The 16,373-nt window shown below is 42.2% G+C and overlaps 1 protein-coding gene across 4 annotated transcripts in view; it reads left to right on the top strand.

Moving 5' to 3' along the window:
* The window catches only part of itprid2 (ITPR interacting domain containing 2), a 44,461-nt gene extending 29,950 nt beyond the window's left edge, over positions 1-14,511 (top strand). For all 4 annotated transcript variants that reach the window (XM_074658595.1, XM_074658594.1, XM_074658593.1 and 1 more), the window contains 12 exons: positions 3,323-3,430; positions 4,179-4,527; positions 4,743-4,968; positions 6,288-6,339; positions 6,811-6,893; positions 7,547-9,469; positions 10,330-10,389; positions 10,561-10,685; positions 10,781-10,895; positions 11,032-11,085; positions 11,187-11,546; positions 12,122-14,511. In XM_074658595.1, coding sequence (XP_074514696.1) covers positions 3,323-3,430; positions 4,179-4,527; positions 4,743-4,968; positions 6,288-6,339; positions 6,811-6,893; positions 7,547-9,469; positions 10,330-10,389; positions 10,561-10,685; positions 10,781-10,895; positions 11,032-11,085; positions 11,187-11,546; positions 12,122-12,229 — 3,563 coding nt within the window. In that variant the 3' untranslated portion in view covers positions 12,230-14,511. The remainder of the gene's footprint in view (positions 1-3,322; positions 3,431-4,178; positions 4,528-4,742; positions 4,969-6,287; positions 6,340-6,810; positions 6,894-7,546; positions 9,470-10,329; positions 10,390-10,560; positions 10,686-10,780; positions 10,896-11,031; positions 11,086-11,186; positions 11,547-12,121) is intronic.
* The last annotated feature ends 1,862 nt before the right edge of the window (positions 14,512-16,373 follow it).

The following is a 16,373-nucleotide window of genomic DNA, read 5'->3' as shown; positions in this document are numbered from 1 at the left end:
GTGAAAGCAAAGAAGACCAATCACAGGACCATTTTCTGGCGTTTATCGCATAAAAATGGTTGAGTTGCAGTTTCGACTAACGCTCATAATTTGTGAGCTCTTTGTGAAACCAGAGAATATTAATAAACACATATAGAAGAAACATTAAAGTTTTGCGTGACTTTCTGTCAGTCACCAAAATTAGATTTCCCCATTTACCCCCATAAAACTTCTGCAAATAGAATAATTTAAAAGATCTTGGACAGTGGATTGTCAGGTCAGCTTAAGGCATCGCGGATTGCTTCCTGATTGAGCTTGATGTAGTAAATGTTTGGGTTTAAAACTAACTGTGAACTAACTTTGTGAAAAGCTGCAGTTTAAGTGAACTGCTCCTTTAACAGTCTCTGGACTGTCTGTGGTTACTGGAAGCTTTTTGTCTTTTCCAGAACATTCTCATACTGTTCCATCGGTTCCCCGGATCCAAGACACGTGTGTGTTGTTGTTTTGTTATGTAAGCTCTGTTCTCACCATCAGAAAGAATCTCTTGGGATGAAGAGTGAAAAAAGAGGGAGTACGTGTCGTTTTCTCTTATTCCTCACTTCCTGTTTTATGATCCTCAGAATGAGCGTTAATGTGGAGTCAGCAGTCAGCAGGAAACAGACTTATGCAGCATTACTATCATCACACACGGCTGCTATAATAAGAGGTTCATGTTCTGTAGTCACGTCCAGATGTGACTGAAAAAACTGGACTGTATGACTGACTGGTTTGTAGCTCAAACACAATCATTTGTTTACTGTGTGTTTTAACTAGAAAGTTTTCTCAGTTATTTGTAATTTCTTTCAGAATATTTGCAGCTTGTTTAACTGATTTCTATCGGCCACTTTGGGGCAGCAGAACAAGCTGAAAACTTCACAGTGGCATATTATCGATTTATAAAGTTGTTCTGGCATTTGGCATCTGGCACAACATTTCAACAAACAGACACTGAGAAACATCATCCCATTGAAGTTGTCTAAGTTCAATATTCACTCTCATTTTAGCTCCGGTTTGGTCTCCACCCAATCCTGAGAAAAATATCTGGCTTTTTTTGCTGCTAAATGTTCCACTTTCTTCATCAGCTAGTTGCTAACTTTGTCTCTGCTATTTGGTGCTGGGCAAGTAGTGTTCAGTGGTATTTTTAGCCTACATTTGTTTACATTTTGGTAAAATGGCACCATTAAAAGTTTCCCGAATTAGCTATTACCAGTTTCTGTCTGCAATGTACCCATGGATGTACAGACAACTGTGGATTATTTTGATTCTAAAGAAAACTTTAAAATGTGAAGATTGTCAGGCAAGTTTCGGAGTTATAAGGAGCGTCTTTTTTTCTATGATTTCTAAGTGGAGTTATGGACATTTATTTATAGACATTTATAGACATTATAATGAAATGTCAAAGTGTAAGTCACACCGAATCAAAAAATGGGTGCATCATGTCTGTGTGTTCAGATCTGAACGAGTTATGACTCTTGAGAAGGAGTGGGATGTTTGACTCAGTGGCAGTTTGGTTGTGAAGTACCTTAATTGTCTCCATGAGCTGTGTGTCACAGGCCATGATGTTGATAAGCGGCCAAATCCGCGAGCCGAACTACAATAACTAACTTCCTGTTGTTTTCAGTACACTAACATGCACCTTTACCTTTTACTTCCACGCCTCCCCTCCAGCTCTCCCGCCACAGTTTGAAAACCTCTGGTCTAGATTATTTTTTGCTTATTAGCTAGTTTGTTTTCAGTGAGCTTGTTTTAGAGATGGTTTCAGGTGCATTGTGTGTAGCTTAGTTGTATGTAGCTGTGCTATTTTGGGGCAAAAGACCTTTTTAAATATCTTTGTAATGTCAGCTCAGATCAGTTTTCAATACAACTGTACTTTAGTGTGAAGATGTGCTGATGTTGGCCATCCTGGCAGCCTAGTGGTTAATGGATACTATGTAATTGGATTACTTCTGGTCGAGGATCTTCTTTGCGTGTTATCCTCCTCTCTCCCCATGTTTCCTCTTTGTCTGTCTAAACTACCAAAAGAATTGCCTTTAAAAAATTTAGTTTATGTATATGACTTTTCATTCTTGATGGCATCCGCCAGTGTTTACAAAAGTTCACCGTAGTACTACTACAAGTATAAACTCACTGGAACAGTAATTACAGTAGTTTTCTTCCATTCAGAGAAGACATTTCAGTCCTTCATCTCAAATTAAATAAGTAATCATAAATCAATCAATCAATAACTAATACGAATGATGTGATGTAACTGAATGCAAGGAATTTAAGGTCAGGATGTGATCAAAGGTAGGAGCGAGCAGGCCTGAGCTATGCATTTCAGGTGATGACATCAGAGCGAGCTATGTGGCGTTAATAGAGCCACAGACAAAAGACAGGAGTCTGTGTTTTATAACAGACTGACAAGTATTTAGACAGTGAGGGATGGAGTGATGGAGAGGAGGAGGGATGAGTACGGAAGGAAGGAAAGTATGCAAGTCATCATCCTGTTAGAGACAAGACTGACAGCTCGACTTACACAACCACAGAAGAAGAAGGAGGAGGGAGGAATGGCTCTGACGTCTGCGTCCAGTCCCAACATGAAGCCTTTTGCTAATCAGTCTTTTACTGTAGATAGTTATTGAATCCAAAATTCTATTTTCGTAAAACAAGTGTAAGAATCAGCCAATGGGATTTAATCTATTTCCACTATTAATATTTTTATCAGAATAAAGCGCCATTTTCTTCATTCTAGTGAGATGCTCTACCTTATTCTTACAAATTAAATAGCGGACATTAATTATAGAGCTCTATACAGTAAATAGGGAGTGATGTCAGACACGTCTGTCTTGTTTGAAGTTGCTGACACCATCTCTCGCTGAGACAAACTGCACTGGAACCTCATTTGTGGAGTTTATTCTGGTTTGACGTCTTCATGAGGCTGAAGATGAGACTGAATGACCTCATAAGATGGGTATTTTCTTTTTTTTTTTGGGGTGGGAGTGCTTTAAAAGCAAGCTCAGAGACACCAGGAAACATCCAACCAGCAGAGATATTTGACCTGGCTCAGAGGAGGAAGAGCGCTGCTGGATGTTCACTTTTAACTAAAGTGCATCTTGATTTACTTACTACCAGTTCTTACACTTCAAGCAGCAGGTTAAGAACAGATGTCTTCAAAATCTTAGAGAATCCAAACCTTTTTTAAAAACATCTTTTGTTTTCAGTAGTGTTTCCGTTTATATTTCCTAGTTTGCACATGGTCTTTTCTGTCTTTGTTTTGGCTCTGTAAAGCACGGCGTAACTGTTGTTTTGTTTCTTTCTCTCTCAGGTCGTTTCCGTCAGATCGAGGTCTTGACCACAGTAGCGAATGAGTTCTTCCAGCTCTACAGTCAAGTTTCTGGTCACCCTGTCCAACGCATCAGCTCCAGGGACCAAGGTACTAACCATGGCAACCACACTAAGACTGCTTTTTCTGTAGTCTAGACTTTAAGAGGAGCAGAGAGCCATGGGCAAAGTCTCACACTGAGTTTTGACTGTTATATAGCAAACAAAACTGAGGATATATGATACATATAGACTGCATTTGGTAAATGTTAATGAGTTGCAACTGACAAAAAAATGGGACTTTGCTGTATTCATGTGACTTTCCAAGAGTTGAAGAAGAGATGGATAATCAATAATTCATTTTGTTTGCTTTTTTTAGATTTATTTATAGTGTTTGTCCTGAGATTAAAGGTCTATGTGAATTTTAATCACTTTTAGTCAACTTCATCCGTCTTACTTTAGTTATACTTCAGTTTTGTCGTTGTCAAAGAAAACCAGAAACACTGTAACCTTATTAGATGATGAAGACACGTTATGGTTGATGAAGTTTGAGCATTTTAGTTTTTTAATTTTAATTTTTATTTAACTGATTGGAAAAAAATCAGTCTCCTCTCAGAAATTTCTTTTAAGTCCTTATTGTCAAATTCTATTTTAATCATTTCTTTCTTTTGTCGACGATATTCTGTAGGAATTTTGTGAACGTTTTTGTTCCATAAATTCTATTTCGTCTCAATAATGTCTTGTCTTCACTGGACCAAAAGTTAGTTGACAAATATATTTTGTCACAGTTTATGTTAACAAAACAAGCACCACATTTGAATGACAGTAATTCTGAACTGTTGATCTTGTATTTCTCTCAGAAGGAGGAGAAGGAGGGGGAGATGAGTCGGTTCCACCTTTGAGGAGAACCGGCTCGGCTCGGAACGTCGCCAAACTCCTCAAGAAAACCCTCTCCAAACACAACCTGCTTGCGGCGGCCCCCGAGTCGGCTGAAGCGCAGACACCTAACCAACACACACAGCCGAACGGACACGCCACCTCTGATCACATACACACAAACGGTCACGCGCACGCCGGTCCAGAACAGGACGGCAGCAGTACCGACCTGGACCACCAGGCGGAGATGGTCAACCAGAAACACTTGCGCAAGAAAGACAGCTGTTACCTGGCAACGGTTACGGAGGAAACCATCGGGGATGGAGACGACAGGTACTGCTGGACTGACCGGTAGCCATTGTTAGCTAGCTACTATTTAAACCAGTTTGCAGTGGTGGAGAAAGTACTCCGATCCTTTAAGTAAAAGTACCAGTAGAACAGCGTAAAAATACTCCATTACAGGTTAAAGTCCTTCATTTAAAATCCTAAGTTAAAGTACAGAATTATTATCAGCAAAATGTAAAAACACTCGTTTCGCCTCCAATCAGCCCTGAACAGAGCAGAACCGGACCAGCAGCCAATGAAGAGCATCAACCAGAGTCAACTGATTCCCAGTCAACCAATGAGACGACAGAAGAAGGAACCCAGGTGGTCAAAGAGGAGCAGGAGGAGAAGAACATGACCTCCACCCCAGAGAAAGCTCCTCCTACCCTGGCCCCGCTCCAGCTGGCCCAGCTTCGCATGGAAAACACAGACTCTTTCGACATGGAGGAGGTACAGTGTTCTCCTGGATTCTCTTGGGTTCTTCATACTTATTTGGTAATGTCAGGACTCCTCCAACACAGGGTTCTCTAACACAAAGGAGGTGTAATGTTCTCCAGCATTAGAACGTAGGCTCATGTCATACACCGCCCATAGCTATATCTACGAAAAGTAATGCACTGTAATTTGTGTATATCCCCAAAAAATCAATTTGTATGTAATCCACGTAATCATGAACTAGGAAGTATGAAGAGCGAAAAGACACTGGACTTTCACCCAGGAGACCGGTGTTCACGCCCCGTTTGAAACCAGAAGTCAACGTTGATTTATTTTTCAACTTCCGTAACTTCCGTACTTCAGTTACACCACCACTACACCAGTTATTTTAACCCAAACCACGATCTTTTCCTAAACCTAACTAAGTAGATTTGTTGCCTAAACCTAACGAAGTTGTTTCCTGTGAAGACAGAAGTTTATTTTGAAAAGACTGTATGCATGTAACGAGTGGAAATTGACACGTACGTCACATGTTGTTGGATATTCGTAGGAAAACACATGAAAAATTAGGAATAACTCTTCGTAGGATATCATGCAAACCGTTGTATGAGGATACGTTGTACGTTATAACTAATATACAGATTTTTAATCATTTCTGATCATTCAAATCACCCTACACGTTGAGGAGTTTGTGATGTTCTCCTGGGTTGGCGACACCATCTCACCACTTCACATTAACAAAATGATCCTTGTGTGTGTTGCATATGTACATATGACTGCGACCCCTGTAAAACACTAGTTATTCAGCACCAACTCTAGAAGCTAAATTCAGGCAAATACAGCCAAAAATCCTCTTCTGGGTGCATCCAAACATACTTTGACTCAGAATTCACACCAGCTGCTGAAGCAAAGTGTACTGAACAAAAATAGTTTTACAGTAGACTCCATGTGGAATATACAGGAAGAGGTTTTATTTATTGATTCATTGAGTTAATTTCCCTACGTGACTATATTGAAACCAGAAAGCTCAGAGTGAAAGTGATGAACTTGGTTGATCATTATGGGTATAGTTAAGTAGTTCACAATATATAGACAGCAGGAGACTTGTGTGATTTAAACAGCTTCCTGTGGAGCTTACACTTCACTTAACATGCCAGAGAAACAAAAAAGAAAGGCCTGGAATTAGTAGCATTGGAAGACGGACTAGTCACAAATGTCAAGAAAACAGACCAAAAACCAGTGTGGATTGACCTTTGCAGCGATTCCTACCTTGAGCGGAGCCTGATGCAAGGTCTTTTAAGGTCTTAAAAGTCAGTGTGTTGTTTGTCTTTCAGATTCAGAGTAATGAAGATGAGGCTCTGCCACCCAGAACTTCCAGAGCCACCGGTGAGTTCACCTTAACCTCTGTTTAAGATTTCTGACCTTAATGTTTGACTTACCTTCAAAATGCCCTTGGGAGTTTTCTTGTAAACAAACAAAAATGATGTCGACATTCAGCGTTACTCAACAAAATGCATCGTGTGTGTATCTTTGAGGTCTAACAAATGTGTTGAATGCATTTCCTTCCTTGCAAATGAACATTTCGAAACCTACATCTATGTTAACTTGCCAGTCGCCTTCTTCTCATCTGTCTTTGTTGGCACATTGCTGCATTCCTATCCAGTGTATCTATGAGAGTTTATATGCGCAGCCTGTTTCTGTATGCAATAAACATGTTTCCTGTGGCTCAGTTCACTGAGGACACACTGTCCTGTCTCTTTATGCTTTACGTTCACTATAAATGATTCAGCTCTGCCTCCAGCTGGTCAGATGGGGTACTGCGGGAAGAATCATAATGTGTCTGTGTGTCTCTCTCAGATCTGTTGAGGACAGTCAGTCAGCAGTCAGACAGCAGTGGCTTTGCTGAGGAGCCCTCCGCCGACTCCAACAGCTACCTCAAGGTCTGTATCTCGCCTGTATCTCAGTTTCAATCACCAACTTTGACCTTTAAGTTATTTGAAGTGACTCATTTAATTCCAGTCAGAGCTGTATCTCACCAGGGGGGGGAAACATCCCTGCTAATGAATCACATATGGATGAAAATGATTTCATGATGTTTAATGAAACCTTGTAACTAAAGCAGTCTGGAACATTTATCTCTGCTGCAGATTCTCATACGTCTGCAGTCCGCAATAGATCCCCTCCATTGGAGTACAAGACACTGCATGTTGTGCTTATAAACTCGATTTTTCATTTGAGACACAAGGAAATGAAAATGATGTTTCATTGTTTTCATTGTGACACAGAAAATGACTCAACAAAATGCGACTTCAATGCAGCTGCTACAACTTCATTTATCTCTCCCTGCAGAAGTCTCAGAATCTTATTTTTCTAAATAATCACTAATCAACAGTGGTGGAAAGTAACTAGGTGCATTTACTTGAATACTGTATTTAAATAAGGTACTTGTTCATTAATGGAGTATTTCAATTCTATGCTACTTTCTTACTCCACTACATTTCAGAGGGAAATGGAGTATTTTTACACGGTCGTGTCTAGAAGGTAAACCTCAGGTAACCTCTCTGGTAATTCATTCTTAATTAATCGTAATTAGGTGCAGGAGAGCAGTGACAGCTGTGACAGCGAGACCACTGTGACATCACACCCTTCGCTAGATGTGGCAACGCCCCTCGCAATGGACCAACCAGTGTTCACGCTGCCAGACGGCCGAGAGGAAGAGGCGGGTCCTGGTGTTGCTCCTGAGGCTGATGGGAGAAGTAGTTCTAGGGGAGAAGATGAGCAAGATGGGAGTTCAGAGCAGGTTCCGCAGTACAGCGCCCACCACCTTCCAAGGGACAGACCAATGGGAACACAGCAGGATGAGACCCGGGAGGAGGAGGAGGAGGAGGAGGAGGAGGAGCAAGTTGAGAGTGGGGACCATCCTGATCCTGATCCTGATCCTGATCCTGAACCTGAACCTGAACCTGAACCAGAACCAGAACCAGAACAGGAGATTGCCCAAAGTATGTCTGCTGCAGAACAAGAGCCACAACCAGAATTAGAACACACCCAGAATCAGTCTGCTTCAGAGCAAGAACCACAACACAGTCAGAACCAGACCGAGACCGCCACAGACACAGAACAACCCACAGAGGGAGTGGGTGCTGAGAACGAGGCCCAAGAAGAGCATGCATTCTTGGATGATTCCGGGGCACTTTGTCCTCCTCCTGCTCCACCGTCTCCAGTTCTCAGCGCTTTGATCCGAGCCAAACAGAAACGGCTGACTCGGGTTTGGCAGCGGATCGACCCCGAGTCTGACAATTCGCCCCAAGTCATAGGGAGAGGGCGAGGAAGACGTGGTATCCCTCTGCAGAGGTCCTCCTCCCTGCCCTCCACGTTCCTCTCGCCCTCCAGGGTTGTGTCCTCTGTCAGGATCCAGTTTGGGCGAGGACAGGCGTCCTGCACGCAGCCCAGGTACTCCTTCAAATACACCCAGGAGGGTGAAGGGGACAAGGAAGAAGAAGAGAAGGAGGAAAGACAAACCAACTGTCTGTCTACCCTGATCATAAACCCCGCCTCCTCGTCTGACTCTATCAACCAACAACCAAGGCTTTCCACAGAAGCTTCCATCCCACCTAAGCACATCCCACGCCACCTACTCAGGTCAAACTGTTCCCAGCAGAGCTACAGCCCTCCTCCTGATTGGTCACCGGGAGGACATGTCCGGTCCTGGAGCACCCAGAGCGTTCCTGATCTCTCCTTCAATCAGCAGCAGCCGGGCCAGTTCCAACAGAACATGAGTGCCAACCAAAACCAGCAAAGTTGGAATCCAGGGCAGATGATGTTTCGTTATCCGAATCCTAATCCTACAGCTCAGTACGTATACCCAAGCCCCAATCCTAGTCCCAGCCTTAACCCGAGCCCATACCCCTTCACTCTGAACCCTCCTCCGCAGTACCCTTCCCTTCACCATCCATACGGCAGTCTTCCTAACCTTCTTCATCAGCACAACTTGAGCCACCATTCTAGTCAAACAAGTTTCTACCAACCTACAACTCCCATAATCCCCCAGCACAGCAGCCTCTCCAATTTGCATCAGCCCTCAACGTCCGCGGCTCCTCACCATGTCAATCTGGACAACCTGCCTCCGGGGACTCCAGCAATGCACCACCAGGGCTACAATCCACTATACGGTCATCAGTCACCTTACCATGCTGCTTCTTATGGCTCACAGTTTGCCTCACCCTATCTTGGTTACCATGGGTACAATATGAACCCACACCTGGCGTTCCCCCACCCCGTCACCCAGTACCCGCCGTTTGCCCAGGAACACAGCCTCCACCCAGGGTTCGCTCCTCCTACTCCAGGCTTCTTCCCAGGCCTGGCCTCAACCCACGGCCCGGGCTACAGCCTCCAGCCGGGGCTCGCTCCTCACGCTGCTCCAAGTCCAGGACCCAGCCAGGGCCCATCCGTCACTGAGATGCAGCTGAGGAGAGTTCTGCATGACATCAGAGGAACGGTTCAGAGTCTGAGCCAGGTAAATCCTTTTCAGTCCCAGTCCCTTAATCTCTTGTCACTTTAGTTGTAGTCTACTCTGGTTGTAGTCACTTTAAATGAAAACTGTTACATCTTTAGTTTCTTTGGTTCAATTGGACAATTAATGGATAAACAATAATTTTGGCCAGATTATTTACCACTGTATTTGGAGGTCAAATTGACAGCACATCCATAATGTTGTTAATAATCTCTCATTGGGACCAGTAACTTCCTGTACTCTCCACTGGTTGCCTGAAACAGGCCCGGACAAAAAAAATAGTTCGGCACGGATCCCCCGTTGTTTTTACAGTTTGGGTTTTGTACACGTTAGATAAAGGAGATACAACATTTTAGTTAGTGAGTTTTACAGGTGCTGGTAGGTGTTTTTTGCTGCCTTTGGATAGAGCCAGGCTAGCTGTTTCCCCTGTTTCCAGTTTTTATGCTAAGCAAAGTTAGCTGGCTTCAGGCTGAAGCTTCACATTTCGCATTGACCATGAGAGGGGTATCAATCTTTTCATCTAAGTTTTGGCAAAAAGCGAATAAACAAAATGTCAAACTTTTTCTTTAAGCTTGCACCATTAGACCTATTTTCATCCTGAGATCTCAGCAATTAACTTGGTGAGTACAAAGTTATCAAAACTGATGGAACTGATCGGCAGTGGTACAAAAGTAAAATGCATCTCGGTATCAATGCAGGCAGAAAATTGTGCGACATTTGTGCAGCTGTTCCCTGCTGCTCCTGACCCCTGAAACCCCTCTCCAACACCAGGGGTAATGACATCACTTCCTGTAGTTTAGTTTTGACTAGGTTAGCTCTAACTTATCACTTCCTGTCCTGACATCAATGTCCTCTCCATCCAGAACCGAGCCAACACTCCGGACGCGTTCAGTGAGCACAGAGCAGCTCCGCCCGGCCACCAGGTACTGTCATCACTCCTTCAATTTGTTGTGGGTTAGTTTAAAATCTATTCAAATCTCATACTGTTAGTTTGCGGTGTGATGTATTGAGACCTTTTCCATCTAGGAAGCAACAGAGGACTGTCGTTGTTGTCATTATTAATAAAGTGTGTTTCACTCTCTCTCTCTTTTCAGTCTTTGGCCGAGTTTCAGCAGAAGAAGCAGAGTTTGAACTTGTTCCGCAGTCAGATGATGGACCTGGAGCAGTCCATCATCCGACAGCAGGCTCTGGTCTACAAACACCTGAGCCCTGCCGACAGGTGACTCATAACGGCAAACAGATACATGTTTCACATTAACATGGACCGCGGTAGTATGTGGTACTAAACAAACCTGGTGTGTGTGTGTGTTGCAGGATGGAAGTGGAGCAGCTTCAGTCTCTGAGGTCAGCGGTCAGGGAGGAACTGCAGGAGCTGGAACAACAGCTTGAAGACAGACTGATGGATCTGACACATCACACACAACACAGGGTATATACACACAACACAGAGTATACAGTATGCACACAATGCTGCAGTGGGTTTTCAAAACCCCTTTGAGACAATTTATGTGATTTTGGACTAAACCAATGATGATTAACATGATGTGAACTGCTCTCTTCCTCAGGGTCTCCATAGAGACAGTCTGTCCACCGCGTCTGCACTGAGAGCCATGGAGCCGGTCAGCACACACACACACACACACACACACACACACATTTTTATATAAAGCTAATAATGCTAAAGTTTGACTTAATGTACGACCTTTTCCTGTCTGTCCAGGTGTCAGACCTCCTCAGAGAGCAGCTCTTCCTCCAATCAGAGCTCAGCTACGGCGGTAACGCCCCCTCCACCAACCCCTCAACCCGATCCTCCAGTCCAGTCCGTGGAGGAGGAAGAGGAGGAGGAGGAGGAGATGGAGAACAGGAAGGCAGCGTGTACCGGGCATCAATTATCATAACCCCCGTCCCTCCTCCTCGACCCAACACACGCACTGAGGAAGAGGAGGAGGGAGAGAGGGAGAGAGAGACGGACGGAGGACGAGGAGGAGGAGGAGGAGGAGGAGTAGTAGTAGTACCACCAGAGGAGGAGGGAGCAGCAGGAGGAGTCAGAGCGGGCAACCTGCAGCAGCTCATCAGAGAGGTAACAGTCATTCAGCACTCTTACTTTTACTGGTACTTTACTGGCTGAAGAGCCAAATCTTATGTTTAATACTGTCATTGTGTGAATGTTTAACGTTAGCCGTCATCGTTTTTGTTTTAGAGCATCCTTTTTATTTACTTTTAGTCATGCTTTTTTCATGATAAAAGGTCATCAACAGCAAGTTTTGTTGAGAAAATGAACACTGCATTTTACATTGTTGGGTCATGAACAAGCACAGTGTTGGATAAAGAAAAAGTTATCTAGCATCAGAATGCGTTCTTGTTACTGTTGGTAATTGGTTGTTTTGGTTTATATGCAGAACAGAAGAAAGTGACAAGATGTCGCTTCATCTTTTTCCACAATGCAACTGTTTAAAGGAATCATTCGACATTTAGGAATTTCACTTGTTTGTTTCCTTGCTGAGAGTTAGGTGAGAAGGTTGATACCACTCTCATGTCTTTACGTTCAGACAGCTCAGGACTCTCAGCAGAAAATGCGTTTTCCAAAACGGAGGACCAGAGTGAAGACAGCAGCTGTTTAAAATGTTTACCAGTTGTGTCTCTGTTGTTTTCCAGATTCGAGAGAGCGTGGCGCAGGAGGTCCGACAGGAGATCTACAGCGAGCTGCTGGCTTCCATGACGCCACGGCAAGCACCCCTGCCCGGCAGGCAAAACCCCCTGTAGTCACGGCAACAGCAGAGCACCGCCCCCTTTCACCTTCAGCCTTAGTAACCACAGCCTGAGCAGCTGTCAACTGTCTGTCTGCAACACTGTATAGCTGAGTAACACTGTCTGTGTGGAACACTATGTGTCTGTAACACTGTATGTCTGTAACACTGGTGACGAAATGAACACATCGCCTACATGTGATAAACCCCGCCCACCCCACCTGCGGAGGGCGGGGCCTCAGACAGGACGCAGAGTGCGACGAGTACGTTTACGTGTCTGTTTGGTTCTAGTGTGCTGGTGTGATGCATGCTGGGAACACCAGTCCGGACCAGCCTGTCCTCGTGAATCATCAGTGATGATGTGTCATCGTCACATCCTGTCACCTTTTTTTTCTAAGCTGTTTTGATCAAAGCCAGGCCTCAAACTACTACCACTGCCACTTATACTACGAGTACTACAACTAGTACTGCTAACGGTACTCTGCCAGTACCACCACTACCAGTCCCAGTCCTGTGAAGTTCTCTCGCCCACAATCCCAGTCTGAGATCAGATCAGTCCGTCCTGATGATAATAATAACAATAATAATAAATAATCTTAAAATATGTTCATTCATTTGGTAATTTGGCTGAATTGAACCTTTAACATGTTACCAGAGAAACACACAGGACAGACTTCCCTTTAAAATACTACAAGTGCCTTATTCATTCTATAAGCTCTCGTGCGTTTTGGTTTGTTTTTTTTAGTTTTTAATCTTCTGTCAAAATGAGCTTTAACCTCTTAAAATGACTCATTCCATGCACATTTCACCTTCATGTCAAAGGTTTAAAAAGGTCTTAAAGATACACAGTTAAGGGATTATGATCCTACAGCTGTCCACATTCCTTCATCATCATCATCGTCATCATCATCGTCATTGTGCTTCTGTTCCTCTCACCTCATTCACAGTTGAATCTGTCACAGTTTCTATGTCTTTTCTGACTTGTGCTAAGCTAGGGCTAAACACACCCTGAACTGAAGGGATTTCACAAAATGTTGGACTGTTCCTTTAACTCTCACAGTCGTTGCTTTGTGTGTGTTGGTTGTTACAGAGCAGGTAATGAGGTTAGTGTGTGATGTCATGAGGTACTGCGGAGGTCAAAGGTCACTCTTCAGCAGCAGGTTTCAGTAAGTTGTCATGGCGACAGTGATTATGATGTTGATGATGATGTAATGCCCGGTGAGGAGACTATGTATGGGTGAGCGGGCAGTGTAGCCCAAGCTTTAGCCGCATTATGTTAGCTTCCCACCGTCCGATGACAAATCCGTGCAATAATACGAACATATATATTGATTAACTGAGACTATTGTTAATAGATTATCAGTAAATCACTGCTAACAGTTCAAGCCGCCCTGCACCACTGCAGCACGTCTGATACAAATTAATCTGCAGGTTGCTGGTTTTATTGAAAGAATCTCTGATTTTCTTCCTCTTTGCACAGAATCCACAGAAGTGATTGATCACTGAACAATTAATTACTAATGACCAGTTACTCAACATCTGTTTTCTTCAGCTCTGAAAGCCTGTGTACAGTGTCTGTGTGTGGTCCCTTGCAGGTTTCTGGATAAACCATCAGTTATTGAAAACTGAAAATCTTGGAAGTAGCTGAGGTGACACAAGCCCTCTGCACCCACCATAGCTGAGTGTGATTGGCTGAGAGACCTGTCAATAAAGACAAAAACACTCCTAAATACCTCTTTCCTGGGACAATGACTTTCACAATTTCCACACAGACTCACATTAGATTTGAAATTACCTAAAGCTGAACTTTTGGAAAACAATTTATTGACTTTGTTTTTGTGTTTGTTCATTCTTGATGTTTGGGAACAATATATGGTGAAAAGAATCTGAGCTCAAAGGTCCACTTATGAATGATACTGAGCTTTCAACCACATCTCAAAGTCTTTATTCAATGCTCTAAATAATAATTAACCTTTGACCTCTGATTCTCCTCATTTATTGACTTTATGTTTGTTTAAAACTTTTTTATTTTTCATGTTCACTAATCACAAACTTTGCTCTGCTGGACCAACACTCACTGTGAGCGCTGACGCTCTATGTGCTTCTATTTTTTTAAATGATCAAGAAAATCCTTCACACACTACTAATTTTACTTCGCTGTCTGACTGTTGGTGTTTATTAATTTCTATCGATGTCTATTAATGATAATGTGTATTTTGTATTGATGTCTTGTCAGCGGGATGCAAGGGAGGGATCACTCTGTAGAGATGAGAATAATAAAGATGTATTTATTTTCAGTACAGATGAGTGCTGTTTCACTTCTGTGGATGTGTGTGTGTATGTCTGTGTTTGTCTGTGTGTGAGAGAGACACAGCCGTATCCAGCCTTAAGCACCAGTGATGGAAAGTAATTAAAACATTTATTCAAGTATATACTTAATAACAATTTTGAAGTACCTTTACTCTACTTGAGTAATTAAATGTTATGCTATAGTATAGTCTTAGCATTTCAGATGGAAATATGGCACTTTTTAATCCGCTACGTTTATCTGACAGCCAGTTTCTACCTTTGTAGGTTAAGATTTTACATACAAGAATCTATAATAAGCTCATAAGATATGATGCGTTGTTATATAATAAAATATACTTCAACTTCATACAGAGCTTACATATGTTTCTGTATTTAATTGCTATTTCAACTTCTTTCAGCATTTATATTTCAACTACAACTTCAACTGTTTTAAGTATTTCAAATCGGCGCAGTTTGTTTCGCCTTTTACATTAGAATTAACAGTAGTGACTTATTGTTAAAACTTTCCATCTTTTTGTCAACACAATATGGGAAATACAAAAGAAAACACTATTAGGAAGTTGTGCTTATTTTCGTTTATGTGTACAAAATAATTTCTGATATAAATACTCTGTATAACATTAAATAATAACGCTAAATATTCTGTATTTTTTTACTAATTTACTAATTTAATATCGCAGTTAATAGCTGTCACCACTAGAGGGCAGCAAACACTCCTGATACACAGATCAACATCTCCTAGAATCACCACAGAGGCAGACTCAGGAACTGCTAATGCTTAAAACATTCGGTTAAACAACTGGTAAATAAAAATGGCCTGTTGCTAACTTGACCTGTGTATTTAAAATTACAAGTTTTAATGTCCTCCAGTGGTCACAGGTGGGAAATGCATCATAGAGTTTGTCAAACTAGCAGCCATTGCAGACTTTAGTAGGAATAATACAGTTATAAATACTGATTTTATTCTGTTGAGGTATCAATGAGACATTCATATGATCATAATAGTATCTGTACTTCTAATGTATATTTTGTTATGAAACAATATAAAGCCCTGCATCATCATGAATTGCGAAAACTTGCAAAAACGTGCCAAAACTCTCCCCTGTGAGCTTCTAGATAGTTTAAAGGTCCCATATCGTGCTCATTTTCAGGTTCATACTTGTATTTTGTGTTTCTATTAGAACATGTTTACATGCTGTAATGTTAAAAAAAAACTATATTTTCCTCGCACTGTCAGCCTGAATATGCCTGTATTTACCCTCTCTCTGAAACGCTCCGTTTTAGCGCATTTTGACGGAATTGCAACAGAATTGCGTTGCTAGGCAACAGTTTGGGACCATGTGTACTTCCTGTCAGCTGATGACATTCACATACACTGCAACCAGGAATAAACTGGGACACATTTAGAATGTTTACGTTTAAAATTGTGTCAAGGGTCTAAATATTGTATATTTGTGACATCACAAATGGACAGAAATCCTGGCAGCTTGTTTCAAATGCAGAGTTTCTGAATACGAGCCGTGTGCATTTCCCAGTGGATTGAGTGTTTCGATACTTTCACAGTATTTATATAGGACTTAAACCTGCTTTATAGTAAAAAAACATGAAAATCACACTTTTTTATAATATGGGACGAAGCCTTCATATATACATTTTCTTCTTCTTTTCTGTGTGGATATAGTTAAGCAGTTATACAATATTTCTACTGTTTTCCTCTATCATAAATGCAAGTTTTCCTATCTGAAATTAAAAATATACTGGACTAAAAAAAACACCCTTACATGAGGTAATCATTATCACTAGCACGGGGCGTTTAATGAGCAGCAGCCATATTTCTATAGCAGCAGTTC

Source organism: Sebastes fasciatus, chromosome 14 (assembly GCF_043250625.1).
Source record: "Sebastes fasciatus isolate fSebFas1 chromosome 14, fSebFas1.pri, whole genome shotgun sequence".
Taxonomy (NCBI): Eukaryota; Metazoa; Chordata; class Actinopteri; order Perciformes; family Sebastidae; genus Sebastes; species Sebastes fasciatus.
The sequence above is the reverse complement of the archived record's forward strand: the minus strand, read 5'-3'. Positions and strand labels throughout refer to the sequence as shown.